Raw genomic sequence first — 18,953 nt, 5'->3', positions numbered from 1 at the left:
GATGCTGTTAGCATATTGGTTCGAAAGTAAATGCATCCGTACTAGGCAAAAGTCTTGTTTAATTAATATTTACTTCTTTTATAAATAAAACATTTTGTATTTATACGCCACACACGTGTTAAATATAAGTAAGGAAACAATATGATTCGGGTATTCAGAATGACATGAATTATAAGATGTAAATAAAAACGTTATATTTACATCTAATTTACTATATATTAACCTGATGATGGGTAATTCTGAATACCCAAAACTTCGAGGATTCTAATTATACTATATAACATATAATTAAAATGTAATTTCACAAAGTAAATGCTGAAACAATTATTAATATAACGTTAACATAAACATTGATGGTTTCATATATATTTAATATATGTAAACGGTATACTAAAAAAAAAACTAAATTTCTGGTTATTCATTTAATATTGAAAATTAATACACACGGTTTAACCTTTTATTACTTATTCAATTACCGACGATTTTTGAACCACTACGTGCTCCTTTATCAAGACATCATTTATTAATTAAATAGTGTCTACATAAAATCTTATAAAAATACTAAAAAAATGTTTTTATAAATCAAAATACATAAAAAGGGAAATTAACGTATACGAGTATATAGAGGAAATGGTTCAAGTATTTATGTTGCAAACACCGTCAAAATGATAAAATAGGATTCAACTTATTAATAAATTACACCTTGTTTAAGAAATACGTAGTGGCTAAGAACTAAGTGTTTTTATTTTAATTATGGCATAGTGTTTTTATTATCGAAAAGCTCGATGGCTAATGTTTCATTATTTTAATGAATAGGATTAATCAAATAATAAAAACATTGTAGAGTGACATTGATATCAACAATATTTTTCTATTGTCGTACAGGAAGTGACATATATATGAGAAATGTTGAAAGTATATAACCAAAGACAAAATATTATGTTTTATAAAAATACCATAGATTAATAATATTGTGATATCATATATATAACATCCCCCATCTTTATATTTCTTTATATATTTTTTAAATATTTTAATTATTTATGACATTAATAACAATTTTAATCAGAAAAATTGAACCTTGTTGGCGAGTTTATAACTCTACCAGAACTTGTGACATATCTATTTATTATTATCAGTTGCATTCTTAGTATTTAAATATGAATACTGATCAACATTTTTCTTATAATATTACAAATTAGAATGATTTTTATCTAAAATCAAATGGCGACGACTACGGCGACAATAATCGTAACTTTGACGATAACCTTGACAATAATTTTGACTTTCACAATAATCTTGACTTTGACGATAATCTTGACGACAATTTGCATCTACAGATTTGACCAAACTACTTGAAGCTTCTTGTTGACTTAAGGGCGATATTTGACAGATATGACATGATTCTTTTATTTGTAATATTTTTTGGTTGTTCAAAGTCATTGCAAAGTGAATAGAAATTTCCAAAGACTTATATGCATTTAATGCATTTAAAAATTCTAATCATCTTCATGTGGCAACTTCTCTCTTATTGTATTTTGTACTTACATTGCAAATAAACATGTCGTTTAAAAGTGAATCTTTTAAATTTTTAAATTCAAATGACAAACTTAAATTCTGAAGATTAGTAACAAAACTGTTGATTGTTTGATCTTCCTGTAGGTAGGTTAAAAAATTGTGCTTGTTCATGGTCACTTTTTTTTAGGAATAAAATGATCATTTAATTTAACTAAGCCATCAAACAATATTTTATTTCTATGTATATTGAAACTATTAAAGACTTTCATACATTTTTCCCCAATAGAATTCAGAATTATGGACACCGTTCTCTGGTCTGACTCTGTATCTTTGGCAAATGCTATAAGGAAAATTAAAAAAATTTCCATCCATTTTTCTCAATTAAATGCCGTGTTACCTTCGAACAAAAGTAGTTGATTGAATGTTTATTTATACCTTCCATTTTGAGTTCCTTTTTTCAAAATTTTTATACTATACAAATCACTGAATCAAATATTGTTAAAATAACATAACTCTGTCACTAAATAACACTTGATTGACTTCTGACATCATGCTTTATTATTTGAATGAATATGATTAATTATATAATAAACACATTATGGTGTGTGAATACAGGACCATGTTTCATTCTTTGAATAAATATGAGTAATTAAATAATAAACACATTGTGGAGTGACATTGATATAACTTTATTTCCCTATTGTCGTACAGGAAGTGATATCATAAAAGATATTGAGAGTATAATAAAACCAAAGACAAAATAGTGTGTAGTAAAAAAATATCATAGATTAATAATTTGTGATACCAAATATATAACAGCTAAGATAAATTTATTTAGTTAACTTTCACCCACAATTAAAAAAAAAAAGTGAAAAATAATTTGTTAAATTTTGTATTTTATATAAGAACCGTACCAGTAATCTTGACAAATAAATAAATGGAAGATACAAGTCATATTATTCCCTTTGGGTTTAAAGGTTTATACAGATTTTATTATATCTTTTATGCGTACACCTCTTCAGGAGTAAATCAGTATTCAAGAACCGAGTAAAGCATACTGTCACTTGATAATTTAAACACGTCTATGCTGATTAAACTTGAACTATCACTCAATTTTTCTGTAAAAGTAGGCAGAGATGAAAAACCGAACATTTGTCTATCTTGGCATAAATTATTTTTGAAATTCTATAATACTTGTGTGGTTTTATGATCGAATTTTAACATGATAAGATTTTGATGAATTTCAGCACCTCAGATTTTTGTTCAAAATCCTATTATAAGGACCAAAATATTTCTAACTGTTTTTTTCATTTTTTCAGATACCATTTGGATTAAGTTTAAAATTTGCTATATTGACGCAGTTTTGGAAATAAGATAGAAACGAGAAACATGAATAAAATTAGAGAAAATAATTAATCTTCGAAAGTGCAAAGTGAAAGCTAAATAAGGAACATTCTGTGCAAGTTGGAGCATCTGAGAGAACACATTGAATATTTTATGTAGTGGTACAAACTGTTTTCGTGTAGCGTTATTCATGATTCGGTGAGAGCGAAATGAAAGGTCAAAAGTATTCAACTCGAAAAAACCACTCTCCCATCCGGTTGAGGGTTTGATTTGCGATAAGCTTACGAAATTCGTAAAACCTAGAATATTTGTGTATAATTAATTATTTTAGTGGGAATAAGTAGGATTATAAAATTAATCAAAATGTCGTGTTCAACGTACTGTATTCAAATTGTCGTGATAGTAGTTTTATCGGTCGCGTTTGGACAGGTGTTCGCCCGGTCTTGGGCAAATCACCAAGATACTACGACCACACCGCTGATTCATACCACTACCACAGTTAGTCCCAAAGACTTCCACAATGACCCGCTGGTGGTGGAGACGAGTTCGGGACTAGTAAGAGGGTACGCCAAAACTGTTCTCGGAAGAGAAGTTCATGTGTTCACGGGCATACCGTTTGCTAAGCCACCATTGGGCCCTCTCAGATTCAGGAAGCCCGTTCCCGTCGACCCGTGGCACGGTGTTCTAGATGCAACTAATTTACCGAACACTTGCTTCCAAGAACGTTACGAGTACTTTCCCGGATTCGAAGGAGAAGAAATGTGGAATCCCAACACAAATATATCTGAAGATTGCCTCTATCTAAATATCTGGGTCCCGCAACGCCTTCGAATCAGGCACCACCAAGACAAGCCATTGGCTGATTGGCCCAAGGCACCTGTCCTAGTTTGGATTTACGGCGGCGGCTATATGAGCGGAACGGCTACGCTCGATATATACGACGCGGACATAATGGCCGCCACTAGTGACGTCATAGTCGCATCGATGCAATACAGGGTGGGATCGTTCGGCTTTTTATATTTAAATAACTACTTCTCTGAGAACAGCGAGGAAGCGCCCGGGAACATGGGGCTTTGGGATCAAGCGTTGGCAATTGAGTGGATAAAGAAAAACGCCGCTGTCTTCGGAGGAGATCCAGATTTGATAACATTGTTCGGAGAATCTGCCGGCGGCGGGAGTGTGAGCTTACATTTGATTTCTCCAGTCACTAGAGGATTAGTCAGAAGGGGAATATTGCAATCGGGGACCATAAATGCTCCATGGAGTTTCATGACTGGAGAGAAGGCGCAAGAAGTGGGAGGAACACTAGTGGACGATTGTGGATGCAATAGCACCCTTCTTGAAGAGAATCCAAGTGCAGTAATGGACTGCATGAGGGGCGTAGATGCCAAAACGATATCAGTACAACAATGGAATTCGTATACAGGAATCCTCGGGTTTCCCTCAGCGCCAACTGTGGACGGAGTGTTTTTCCCGAAACATCCAGACGAACTTCTTAAGGAAGGAGACTTTCAAGATACAGAGATTCTGATTGGCAGCAACCAAGACGAAGGTATTTAAACTATATTTTAATAAAGTGTATTGTTTCACTTAGCTTATGTTTTTTTATGGTTGTCATTTATCAATCAAATAAAAAAGCAGTGGAACTTTTTCATTTGTCATAGATTTTTTTAATAAATAAAGCTGATTTATTAATCAGTTTTTTGCATTTTATTTACTTTTATTCATATCATAAGTTTTTATTTTCTTTTATTATCTGTTTGAAATTGTGATTTTATTGTTAGTTTATCAAGTATCAATTTTTAATCATCATTAACGTTTTTATAACATTATAAATTAAATTATGAAAAGCTAGGTACCAATTATATTACTAAGCGGATACTATGTTTGTATGTATCTGGGCTCATGAAAAATGCAGTTCTGTTTATGAAATAGAACCAGAATCCTGGACGAGTGTTTTTTTAATCGATGGGTACTCTCAGATTAAAATCATGAAATAGAAATGCTTGACCAGACCATGCTTGAGGTACCGGGTTCGATTCCTCGGAGGGTTGACGGCAAATATTTATTTTTGAAGGTAGTTTTACACTAAAGTATTGCACTGTCTCTAGACTGGAACATAAAGCGTAATGGTGATTACCTTGCCTCCCTGCACCAAACGGTCGAGATACGCTACATTTGACTTAACAAAACTGTGTCATATGCTCCGTCTGGTACGGGTTGCTTGAAAAATAAAAAGACAATGATATCAAGTATTGATGCATAATGATAGTTTTGTGTCATAAATGCTTTTATTTCGGATCAAATAAAAATTCTGTTACTTTAATAAATCCTCTCGGAGGGAGTGTGGGATTGTTTGAGTTGTGGAAAAAGCAGTGAGCATCGTTCTTTTTTACACGAAGCATGTTAATTTATCACACACCTTTTCCACGACCCACACAGGTCGGTATAATGTACACGGTAGTTTAGAAAAGGAGACCCATCTTTTTGTTACATTTATGATACGTCATAAATTATACGAAATAGAGTTTTTTTAAACTACGATAAAAAATATATGAAAAACGTATCTGGTTGAATGCAAATAACAAATTTTTACGGTAGCTAGACATACAAAAAATGAGTTTGAAAAAAAATATCTTAATGATATTTTAGTATATTTAAAAAAAACCTTAAACGTGTTCAATTTATTTAAGGGATTTAGAAGAAAAATGAGAAATCTCCATCAAAATGTATAAATGGTTTATTGTTGCCAAATTATTTTTTACAAGGACAACCCGGCAAACCAACCGATACTGTGGCAACAATACTTCTACTTCATATGGTAAATATGCAGTCATCAATAGACTTCCCACTCTACACAATAATTACCAAGTCGTTGGTGACTCATTACATGTGAAGTTTAGTACACAGAGGACGGACCTTCTGTATTTCATGGTAGGAGAAGCTAGTGCCTAATAGTTCAAAAAACATTTTTTTTAATCAGTATGTTATATATAAATTATTTAAGTAGGAGTTTTAAAAAATTACAAATATATTTTTATATTATAAAGAGTAATTCAAAATTTGTATCGGGTTGTGGTCCTGTGGATACCTTCTCTGACTCACGGATCAAAGGTCGGTGGTTCGAATCCCACTCTATCCAAACTTGATACCCATTTTCTAACCGTGAGTTATTTACCACTCGTTAAAAATGGCCCTCAAATAAAAATTTTTGGTTTAATCATAAGAATACAATTATTTATTTTTTATAAAAAAAATAATTAAAACCGATGAAGGTGTTTTTGTAAAATTATTTTAAGGAATCAATTATTATGCTGAATATTAAGATCTATTGGTTTTGTTAACAAAACCATACCAGACTGAATGTGTTGCGAGAGTGATTAAACCAGTTATTGGTACAACAAGCTAAGTATATTAAATTGTTGATAAAACCTACTGGTATTAAAAGAAGGAGAAAAATTTAAAATATTTTCCAGCGTTGTTGCCTAGAATGTAATTAAAATAATTTAGTTTGATGAATCTTACTCACGTCAATAATGGTTTCAGCTCTCTGAATTTAGAAAATCGATAGATGGAAGCATGACGGTAAAGGTGGCCTCCGTGATGTAAGGTTCTGGGTTCAATTCCCGATAAGAACATAAAATTTTTATTTTTCATTTTTCTTAAGCCTGGGTGTACTGTGCTATAATTTACCTCTATAATTGGGTCTCAGGGCCTGTGGTGGTGCAAACAAAATCAGTTTTATGTATTACAAAAAATAAACCAGCTAATTACAGGTAATATGCACTGTAAATGCCAAGACTTTGATATTACCATGTATTAACTTAAATGTTGTAAGACGTTAAACTTAATAAATCTCAAGGGGTGAAATCCAGTGCTTGTTTACAAATATTTGGACAAACTTAAAGAATTCTCATAATTTTTATTTGATTTAACTTAAAATACAATAGAATTTTTTCGTCGGCCTTTTTCTGGATTTGGAACATTGCATACAAAATTTGACATTACAGAAGAATCATATGAATTGTCGAGCGTTGGCGTCGGTCATGGTGAAAAGCTGTTAAAAAATTGTAAAATAACTCAGAGAGAACATTTATCGTTGAAGAACAGTGAATCTTCGTCGCATTAAAGGTAGATCCACTTCCGTGCTTCTTTCCTTTTTGCAAATATTCCAACCATCTTTAAAATTGGTTCAGTTTAAGTGCTGCAGAACAGCGGTTATTTGTTTTGTTTTAGTAACATATTATGACTTTTCAGTGGTACACAATTTTTTGAAAGTGGTTTTTTTACACACTTTTATATGACACATATTTATTACCTTTTAACAGTCACTTAAAAGTACTAGGCGGGTATGTTCTATGTTAACGATGGTTTACGGGAGATCATTGACCAATCTTGGAATGACGCAATTTATTGTTTGTTCTTCAAAGTAATTTATAATTCAGGGAACGACTTGGGAACCCTTATTTTTGATCTAGTTTTTCGTTTTCGTTTTTCGTTTTTCGAGTGTATTTTAATTATATAAAATTTGGAAACATGCATGTAATTATATGTCAAATCAGTAATTAGGTATTTGAGATTACGTACAGAGACTTGTTTTAACAATATCTGTGCCAAAACCCTTGTATAATTATTTTTTTACATCATTTATTAATAACGTCTAAATTTGTGAAAATTTGAATGATTAGATAAAAGTTTATTGTGTAACTTTCAATAGTTAAAGTGATTGATCAATAAAACTGTGCATAAATACCAACAGTACTGTAAGTGCATTTTTATGTCTCTTCTTCCTATGAAAATGGGTTTGACGTTACAAAGTTTTAGAAAATATGTACCCAATTGCAATCACTACATATTCCATACTGTTGGATGAATCTAAAAATAGCAAATGGTAATGCATAGAATGGGCAACAGGAATTGGACTGCAAATCTCAATATTTTATAGGCAAGTAACGAGGTCAATTGAGTATTTCTGCTTGGATTTGCAAAAAAATACAAAAATAAAAAATGGTTCGGTCAGGATTTAAAGGCACGTTGATAAACGATTTTGTTAGTATATTTGTATTAGTTTTTTAATGAAATATTTTATTACAAAGTCAATGCTTAAATAAAAATGAGAATTTAAAACGTTTTAATAATGTAGCGTCAGCATCTGTTATATGGCCAAATGTTTTTAGACAAAAAGCTGGATTTCAACCCCTAGGGAGTCATAAAGATTAACAAGTTACCACAGGTATGGAGAACAACAAACTGCAAACATTTGAACGCACTCAAAATATTATAATAAAACCAACTGGTCCAAAAAGAAGTTTAAAAATTGGACAACTGTTTTCAGGATGAATATCTTCACAGCAATAAAGGTTTCAGCTCTTTCACTTCACTTAAATCAATCAACAAATAGAGAAATTCAAGAAGTATATGTTTAAACATAGGCAAATTGGTGAATGTTACACAGTGTGTAAAGTGGCCACTTAAACCAGCCAACGACAGTTTATAAGCCCTCTAAATGCCTAGACTTCCATATTTCCTCCTCTGAAATGTTATCCATCGTAATTTGTGGATATTTTTTATGTTTTTTTGTAGTTATCATAATAAAACTCCATAGTTAATAATTTTGTACCATTTTGCAAATAAAATTTTATTGTATTTCTATCCACAGATTAAAAATGTCTAATATATAATTTCATCTCCTTAAACTTAAAAAAAATAGAATTGAAGTTAAAAATGTTTAAAAATTTACTAGTCTTGAAGATGCTACCTAGGAAAAACGCTCATTGATCAATAAATTTATGTAATCATCATCATCATCATACTGATCGATCACTGTTACATAAATGTAAGATGATCAAACTTACTTTTTAAGTACTAGTCAAGGAAGATAAATATTTTAGTGTGAAATCACTTATTCTATCAATTCATGTCGACCTTCAGAAATCAAACCAGGGACCTCAAGCATGGATTGCGAACGCGCCAACTAGTACACTACGAGGTAGACTTATCTTTACTCGATATCCTTATTCAGTATTTTTACCTGAGAGCAGTCATCGAGTTGAAAGTATTGGCCCAGGATTCAGGTTCCATTTCACACACATAACTTTATTATTAATCTGCTGGGAAACAAATCAATAAATTTAACTGCTAAACTAAACATTGATGTTTTATTGATATTGAATATCAGAATTACAACACTATTATTTAATGAATATGACTTTTAACAAATGTTGACGACACATGATTATAATGTTAAAATTTCCTTTATGTTTTCATATTGTTTTACCAATTATTTTAAATAATGAACCAGAAAAAAGACATGTTTGCTATTTACAAGAAACATAATTGTTTTCATTTGCTTATGCCTTTTTTAGGGAATGTAATCAATAAAAAACGCAGAAACATGTTGTAAAAGCATCCCTCCACTTGGAGCATCCCCGAGCAGTGAGGGTATACGTTTCTTAAGAAATAAAATAATAATTAAAAATAATTTATATGTTGAAATGTATTTGAGTTCTTATGATTTTCGCTAATATTCAATTTTTGTGGCCATTTTCAACGAGTTGAAAATGTGAATCAAGTTGGGATGACGCGGGGTTTGAACCTCGGACCACAGATCCGTTAGTTCGAGACACTAGCCACGCGACCACAACCTGATTATTGAACGGAAATATTTTTAACTACGACAGTAAATATTCAGCAGAGGAAATATTTTTGAAATATAGTTGTTTTGTAATAGATGCAGATCCTAAGTTTCAGATTTGAGCAAAGAATTTGGAGGTAAAATAAACCTAATAAATACTTAAACCGATTTTGATAATCAAATTCATAACAAATAACAAGATTTAATTTCACGAAATACATAAATGCAAAAATTAATACCAACATTATTTCTCTATCCGCACCTAGTGATGCATAGGGTGCTGCATTAGCAACTCTATGCAGCGTATCAAAATCATTTTTTTTACATGAAAGAAAAAGTAAACAGTCCTACGCTTCCGGTGCCTGTCCAAAAAAAATAAAATAAGACCAAACCAACTACAAAACGAATATTTCAAGATTTTTCTGCCAGGAATCGAACACAAATCGATCTAAAAAATGAAAGGCGTACGCCCCATGACTATACTTTGAGGTGGACTCATCTCCACTCAATTTAATTTGCCAGGTTTTTTTCTGAGAGTAGTCACGCTCATCCAGGCTTTTGGTTTTTTTATACACTTTGTTTTTGTTATTTCCAATATACAGTTTTATTAAATGTAGCACTAAGCATGCGTCTTGTGTTACATTAAATTGAGGTTTTGGAACTTATCTTTTATTTGGTGGGAATTATTATTTTTCGAGCAGCGGTCAGTAAATGTGAAACAGCGTAAAAAGGCGCGACATACAGCTTTAAATTCACAGTAAACTACAATCGACAGTTTGTCTTTTTTACTTTTCTACGAGTTTTGCATGGTAATGTTGATGCGGCATCCAAATTTTTATTTTTAAAACACAATTTGAACATATCGTTCTATAAAGTATCATATCTATTTGATTATACGTTCGTGACTAAGAATTGTATTTTTTCCACCCCGACACATAATTGTAAACAATCCGCACGGGATTTCTCAGTGACATTGTAACAAAACCATGTTCTTTTTTAATGAAATACGTAATAAATAAATAAATCTCTTTTTTAAAAATTATTTTTATTAATAAATTTCATGAAATATACATGTTTAAAAAAAATATATATAAATAATTACTTTTGCACATCTAGCAAATGTTATTACTGTAACTCGCCGAAAAAGAGACTAATTCTTGTGCTTGGAGAGTGATTTTGATCATCTTATTTACGAGGAAAATTTATAAAAAATGTTAACCATTTATTAATATTATTAATGTTAATATAGGTATACGCTTTTGTCCCCTTGAGACTCTTTCACTACTTACCTTGCTTTTTCAAAAGTATTCTTTAAAAAATTCGCTAATGATCGATTGTAGAGAAATACAAATTCAATGCTTTTAGAGAAAAAAAACATGGTTGTTCGAGGAAGGTTTCCACGGGGGAATCGTTCTAGGGTAGATAACTACAATGTCACCTGTTTTAATAATGTGTTTTGTATGGAAAAGTATACCTAAAGCGAGTGGCCTATGGGCTTGGTGTACTCAGTACGCCTAATGGCTTGGTACATATTCGGAAATCGATACAGTATGGCTGCCCCTCAAGGTTGCATGAGAACTTAGATCCGAAAAGGTGTAACGTCTAACTAAATTGTCCCTCACCACACGGGGGATGGCTTCTTACCTCCGAGATCCGCTCAATTGTGTGTACCTTTGACTGAAAGCCGCGCAATCACCTTCCCATTTATCAATTCCTTGCGGCAAAATTTACCAAGTTACAGGTATGTACTGTAGAACTTAGTAAAACTACTCTGAAATTAACTACATGGAATTTGTACATTGATTTACAAGCTTAAGCTTTTTAATCAGCCTGAAATTTACAACAAAAAAACCTCAATTTAAATAAAGTGTTCTTGATATTTAAAGGGTTAACTGAACCACCAACCGACTTTTCTATATCTACCGGTTTCGAGACGTACCCGTTTTTTAGTACTTCGTAAATAAGTACCTATCGGACGGAGACAGACTTCTCTCCACCCAATTTCCTTGTTCAGAATTTATACCTGAGACCAGCCATCGAGTCGAAAACACTCGTCCAGGATTTTGGTTCTAATTCACTAACAGAACTGTATCCTTCATTCGTCTGGACGCAAAAAGTCAAAATAGTATTTAAACTTCTTTAACACCTTTTGTTTGTTTATTGATGCATGTTAAACATAAATTAGCGAACGACTGATCATCTTACTTATTTATAGCAAAAATGATACCCTGCAATTGGTGTACTGGCATATTAATTTCTATTACTCTTATTATTATTCTGGAGAATAAGGGTCCGTGCTATATAAGGTCCCAACGTCATTTTGACCTGTGTAGGTCTATTGTGATGGGTCCCCGTTTATTAATTCTAGCCCCCCAAGCCAATGTACCTATGTAATTATGAAACTGCAGGTAAAACTAAGATAAGGTCTTTAAATAGCCTGGATATTGAGCAAAGAGCGAGGGTGAGTGAGATGTAGTATCATACATGGTCAATATATTCAGAATACAACGGTGAAATATCAAATACTACGAATACCAGTAAAAATATATGGCGGCCTCCGTGGTGTAGTGGTTAAGACGCTTGACTCACGCACGGAAGGTTCCGGGTTCGATTCCCGGTGAGAACACATAATTTTTAAAAACATTTTTAATAAACGCTCAAATTTCCTAAACAAATTCTGCTTCTTAAGTTTTAGACCTAATAAAACAAAATTTCATGTTATTTAAATGAAATTATGTTATTGAAAAGACAAACGAAGGTTTAAAACTGAATTTTTTTTGAACACTTTACTAGACCAGGAATATGATAAATTCGAAACGATTATCTTTAATAAGGTTGTTTTTTTCGTTTCTTTTAAGGATATTACTTATGCCTCTACTTTAAACGTTTTTCTTCTCCGTGTAATTCACTTACGTTTCACGAGATATCCCCTCGTAGTTTCTAAGCGTTTTCTTTATGAAGAGAATTTATCACCAGAGGTAAATCTACAGCTTGGAAAATATGAAAAGTTGGATGCAATGTGAACCAGGAAAAACGCTGGGAATATTTACACCGGATTAAAAAAGAAACTTTAAGTTTAATTTACTTGGCGCTGTTGTAGGGAAACTCTTTTGTTTTTTTGTGAAGTGGCCGGAGGACTGAGATCAAGTAGATTAAATAAAAGAGAGGAAATTTACAGAGATTACTCTACCTTACGGTTTATTTTTCCATTGCGACGTCGCGTCGTTGTGTTTTCAAGTTTTTAGGCTACTCCGAGCCCAGAGGCTATGTCAAGACCGTTTGTAAGGGACGTTGCTGCCAGTGGTAAAAATCTTTATTACGGACTGAGTGAATTCTCCGGGAGAGGTCTATAGTAAGGCAATATTTTGTATGTAGTAGTGTTAAATCTCTAAAAAGACTTGAATTATTAAAAAATAGGTTTGCGAAATTTCAACGTCAAAATTGTTTTGCATATATTTTAACAGATAAAGAAATCTTTTTAGAAAAGGGAATATGAAAGCTTAGAAATGAAAACGGCTTATAACCCGTTGTCAGGTGTTTTTAAGTTTCTTTACCATCTCTTTGTTTTTTATTATTGAGTGTTAATGTGGGTGGAACCGACTGAAAATAGTGTTAGAAGTTCTTGAACTAGTTCGTTTAATCGACGATGTTTTGAGATGGGCGGTAGACTTCTTATCTTATCATCCAGTAACAAAAATGAGACCTAGCGACCCTACGGCTGGTGTATTAATGTATTGGCATATGTACCATTAGGTGCTATCTATGTTTTCCGTAAAGTGCTTATTAAAAAAAAGCAAATTTGGTTTTTCTTTGGTTGAAAAAAAAAGTTGATAATTTTTACCTCAAAGTTTGAAAATATGTTTCCCGTAAAGGATTTATATTTGAAAAAAAAGGAAAAAACAGATTTTCTAATGATAAAAAAAACCTAGTAATCTCCAGAGATAATCCTTAAAAATAATCTTTCTCGTAATGTACTTATTGAATAAAAATCAAAACCTGATAATTTATTAATAATAATTCCGCTTTTTCGTGACATAATACACATTTATTGAAATCAGAATATCCCACATTATATCGCGTGCTCCAATACTCGTTTTCATATTTTCAGGGAGTTCTGAATAAAATATCAAGCCTAATATTTTCTGAAAATAATCAAAATCTATTCAGATGTAAAACAGAATGAAATAACACAAACCCTTCTAAAAGTCCGTTCAGAGATTTGTAAATATTATTTATACGGTGAAAATGCCGGTAGGTAACAGAATTATACCTTACAACCGCTTCATATACAAATATTTTATAAATGTTATGCGTGGATGCGTACCAAAACTCTTTTTACACCAAGAACTTTGTGCTGACGGCGCCTCTAGTGGCAAAAATTATAAGTCTTAACTATGAGCCAAACTGTTATACTTTAAGGGACATATTGTAAATATTTAAACATAGTCTATTGGTCAAACCGGCATTTTTTTTTTTTGCTTTAAAATCGGTACATTAATTAAAAACAAAGGTTATATTAGTAAATAAATTATTATAAAGTATCTTTTTAAGAATGATTTACATTAATAGATGCATTGATTTGGGCTATACTTGTTTTCACAATAATTTAAAAAGTGACGCTGAAGTTCACTCTGTGTCCAGGTAGATAAAAGATGCAGTTCTGTGCGTGACATAGAATCAGCACTCTCGACGACTGTTTTCAGCTAGATGACTGCTAAAAATGGCGAATAAGGAAATCCAGTGGAGATAAGTCCGCGTCGTTGTTTAGTAGTTCACACATTTGCCTGCCATTATTATTATTTTTTTTAAATATTAATAAAACATATAATACAAAAATTACATAATATACTCCCAGGAATTATTAGAAACTCATTTGAGACCGTAAAAAAGAAAAAAAACATTTATTTGACAATACATAATATCATACAAATTAATACATCCGAAATAAAAAGAAAACATTATCGTATAAGAATCATAAAACACCATCTTATATAAACTACATTAATAATTATCAATACCAAAAATATTTAAGAAATATTTTTTAATTGCGACACTTCTGGATTTTCGTGCTCATCAGGCAGTTTATTATATTCGGAATGGCCAATATTTTCCAAGGACCTACTGCCAAACTTGTTGAGTGAAACTTAGACACATGAAGATTCCTTGAATAACGCGTATTGTAATTATGAATATTATGACCAAATGTGTGTTTTAAATTTGAGTGAGCAGAAAAGTTGATGATATTTAAAATAGTATTGGTTATTTCATGCAGTGGCATTACCTTGAAAGGAAGTATCTTTGTTTGTCGGTAGATATCCTTGACATGGGAATCCCGTTTAAGTCCAAGAATGTTTCTTAGAGCTCTGTTCTGAAGAACTTGTATTTCCGAGATCTGATTTTTGCTGGCGAAACCCCATATGCATGATAAATAAGATAGGTGGGAATGCATCAAAGCGATCATTGAAATCCCGGGTTCGAATCCTGGCAGAGTGGACGTAAAATATTGATTTTGAAGGTTGTTTCAACTGTAATATTTCATCGTTATTGGACTAGCACCTGTAGTGTAGGACTGACACCTTACCTTCATGCAACAGATGCTCTAGATATGCTGCAATTCGATCACCAATAGAGTGCCCTATGCACCACTGGGTGTAGATTTATTTGTTAGTTTTCAGTCTAAATGTTTATGTCTTTTTCCGTCTCTTTCATTTACTGCATCGATCAACATTAGCTTAGCTAATTTTTTTAGCCGTTTGTTCACCGTGCAGTTGCTCTACAAGTCCAAACCAACGCAGCATTTCTTTCATTAGATTGCCGAGAATGCTTGACTAAGCCTTACATAATGATTGAATCTTGACGTTTGTACCTAATATTTAATCACAATCTCACCTAAGAAATCGAATTTCAACAGCATTCACTACAATTATCTCTTCTTCTTTTAGTGCCCTATCAGGTATCCCCAACGTTGCAACGTTGGCATTTACTCTGCCAATGGTCTCTCTGTCTTGTGCTACCCGGTAAATATGCTTCACAGTCTTAAAGCCAGTTTAGTCTCATATATTACGCAGCCAGAACATCTGCCTTCTTCTGGCCCCTCAGTGACTCTAAATCTTGCCGTTCAAAATTCAAATGAAGCAAACGGTACATTTCTCTACGCATTAAATGTCCCAGATTCCAAATTTTACAGTTTTGTATGGTTGTTGAAGAGTTCTTTGTTCGTTCTTGCTCGGTTTAAGACTGCTGAGTTCATTATGAGGTCTGTCCAAGATATATTAATCTTTCTGCCATGTAACCACATCTTAAAAGTTTCCAGCCTTTTCATAGTGTTTACTTTTAGAGTCCAAGTCTCACAGCTATACAACAATACAAACCACACATAACACTTTACCATTCATTGATTTATTTCCAAGTTCAGATTATCATTGCAGAGGAGGGATTTAATTTAGTAAAAGCGGTTTTTGCTGCCTCAATTTTGAATTTAATTCCTATATTTATTTGGTTCGAGCGTCTCTGTTAGAATTCTATCATTGTACTAAAACTTGCCTACATTTTTTAATATCTCTACCATTTTATTGAAGAAAAAATGCGGAGTAGTCAAGTCGGGCAGCTTATTGAGCTTTTCTTGTACTGAAGGCAACTGCGTCTCACCAATATCGTGTTCGCACTTATTCTGAATCCTCGCATGTGTAATTTTAAGGAACACTTTCACGGTATCACTTCATACTAATTATTATGTAGTCACTGCATTTTTTTGGCTGCTGTTTTTTGAGCAATGTCACAAAAGAAGATCTCAACCAGTCTTAGGAGATACCCTGTGTCATAAAATCCATTTAATAACCTCAGTAGGTAGTCAATATTATCGTCATTGAAAAGCTTTTATACCTCGACTGGAATATCATCTAGTCCACAAGCCTTTATACTTACTGAAGTGTTTATTGTATGAAAAATTTTCCATTATATTATCGGTGGTCCATACAATCCAGGTTTATACTATTTTTCAACCACATTTAAATTTAATAAAAAAATTATACTTGTTAATATTTATTTATTTTATTAGGTAAACAAACAGTATTTACACAAATATTGCCAATTTCTTTGTATATTAGTGTAAGAAACTCATGCACACACCAAAAAAATTGTTTACACTTAATACAATAATTTAAATAATGTTCAATATAATAAATGTAAAAGAAACAAAATGCAAAAATATGTTTCTAATAATAAAGTAAAATATCTGCTTCTTTTCAAATTTCTATAATTTTTTAACTAAATTTGCATACATTGTCACAAAAAATATCAGCCTCGGTAAATATATTGGTCGCATATTCTAGGTATTGTAGATTGTTTAAAATATTTTGTTGACGCAATAAGACGAATATTAAACCTATTTTGCATTCAAAACATTTTTTGTTTTAATTGACTGTAAAAATTAAGAATAAATGCATAGTATTATAAATTAAGTCGTATTTTCGGTTCTAAATTTGTTACAACAGAGGGAAAAAATATTTTTAATAAGGGAATATGGAACTCTAAAAATTTATAGGGCTCATAACCTGTCATTGGCTGAATTCATTCTCTTTCATATTCCCTTCTTAAAAATGTTTTCCCTCTATGTTGTAACAAATTTAGAACTAGATAACTCCCTAGAGAGGAAATCTAGCCTGTCTGCAAACATTTGGGCATACTCAAGGCATTGTTGTATTTTCAGTTCTTTAACCTAACATTTATGTTGGTTTTATAAAAATGACATAATATCGATTTCTTAATGTTTTCGTATTCAAGAAACGTGGAAAAACTACACAGAAAATGAGAAAATATTATACCCGTATCAGTTAAGGTTTATATTCTGGTTGGGCTATGTATCAGAAGGATCGCAGATGTTCCGAAAGCCTTCGACCGCCCACGGCAAAGTTCGGATAAGTTCGTTCTTCGTATTACGGTTAGAGGAGCTTGCCAGGAAACACGAACGTATATTGAAATGTTTATGTATATCACACCATGAAATGTTTATGTATCGAATTTACTGAGCCAAGTTTGCTTTATTGAAAACCTTCTACTCGTGTTGATGTGAGCTAAAGCCGAGGTGATGTATTTCAAAAGGATATGAACCAAATCGCGAAGAAAATTTCGCCCCCAAGCAAAGTCGAGCTCTTATTTTTACGGAGAAATTTCAAATATGATTTATGTTTGTCAGTTTTTGTGTCATATCAACATTATATTTCTTTGCCATCAAAATAGGATGAGTTAAAAAAATATGCTTTGTTCAACCAATCTCAGGATTTGGCAGTATTATTATTTAATTTTATAACTGATTTCAATTTATGTGAATATTCTTGTTATTATGCCTATTTCTTAAAAGTTTTTTTTTGTAAATTTAGGTGAACAATTTGAATGTTATTTATGTGCCGCATTCTTTTACGAGTTAAGCAATTCATTTGAAATAAAATTGTGTTACAATTAATTAAAATTTCCTGTGTTGGTTTAAAATTAGAAGTATTTTTATGATGATTCTGTTTTTTTTAAATATTTTTTATCACATCATATACATTTTTTTTACACTTTGCCCAGCTAAAAAGGGTTCATAACTCGTTCCAAGCAAGGGAATTATAATTTAATACATAATTATAATTAAAAAGTTAATAGAAAGCACGGACAAATAAAATATAAACTTACTCGTATGCACATATAGATACATACATATATACATACATACATATCCATAGACATAAATATACACACACACATACAAACATACATACAAACATATAATATACATAACTTAATTAATAAATATAAAACTTCATGATTGCCTTTTGTATATTTTTTCATTATTCTTTATTTTTAATATCCAAAAAGAATCTCCAATCCGCGGCATGCATCAATCTCTCTGACTCCCTACGACCAATGTTATGAAAGAGCGAGGTCAACACTTTCTTCAACTTGACAAGTCTTTCGCTTTTCATAATTTTGGTAAAAAAATATGGACCTTCTTGCCAACATAACAGTGTTGCCTTGATACCAGAACAGTGTTGACCCCTTCACTTAGTATCAGATCGCTATTGGAGTAGGTATCTTGTATTATGGTTGTGGTTGACGCTTGGGTATTTGTCTCTATACTTACTGCTTATTTATTAATATATTATAAGAGAGATGAAGAACATTTAAAATAAGATAATACGAAAGTCTAGGCATTTACAGGGCTTATGACATATTATTGGCTGGTTGCGTGGCCCTTTACACAATATGTAACATTCACCATTCCGACCATGTTTGAACATCTATATTGCTTATTTTTTTTTCATCGGGTTATTGGTTTATTGATTATTGATATTACTCCAATTATTGATCTGGATGCGATTCTGACCGAATTATTTCACCTCCATACTAGGCAACGCCTGAAAATACATTTTTAAAGTTTTTTTGACTTCTTCTTGGACTTACTGGTTTTATCAACTTA

At 32.0% G+C, this 18,953-nt stretch overlaps 1 protein-coding gene across 1 annotated transcript in view; it reads left to right on the top strand.

Annotated features, from left to right (window-relative positions):
- The window catches only part of LOC148282231 (acetylcholinesterase-like), a 136,155-nt gene that overhangs the window by 51,751 nt on the left and 65,451 nt on the right, over positions 1 to 18,953 (top strand). The window contains exon 2 of the mRNA XM_088225411.1: positions 2,838 to 4,414. Within this exon, the coding sequence (XP_088081537.1) occupies positions 3,226 to 4,414 (1,189 nt within the window). The 5' untranslated portion in view covers positions 2,838 to 3,225. The remainder of the gene's footprint in view (positions 1 to 2,837; positions 4,415 to 18,953) is intronic.

The sequence above is a fragment of the Micrasema longulum genome, unplaced genomic scaffold, assembly GCF_059751315.1.
Source record: "Micrasema longulum isolate JH-2025_06_02 unplaced genomic scaffold, ASM5975131v1 h1tg000357l, whole genome shotgun sequence".
Taxonomy (NCBI): Eukaryota; Metazoa; Arthropoda; class Insecta; order Trichoptera; family Brachycentridae; genus Micrasema; species Micrasema longulum.
The sequence above is the reverse complement of the archived record's forward strand: the minus strand, read 5'-3'. Positions and strand labels throughout refer to the sequence as shown.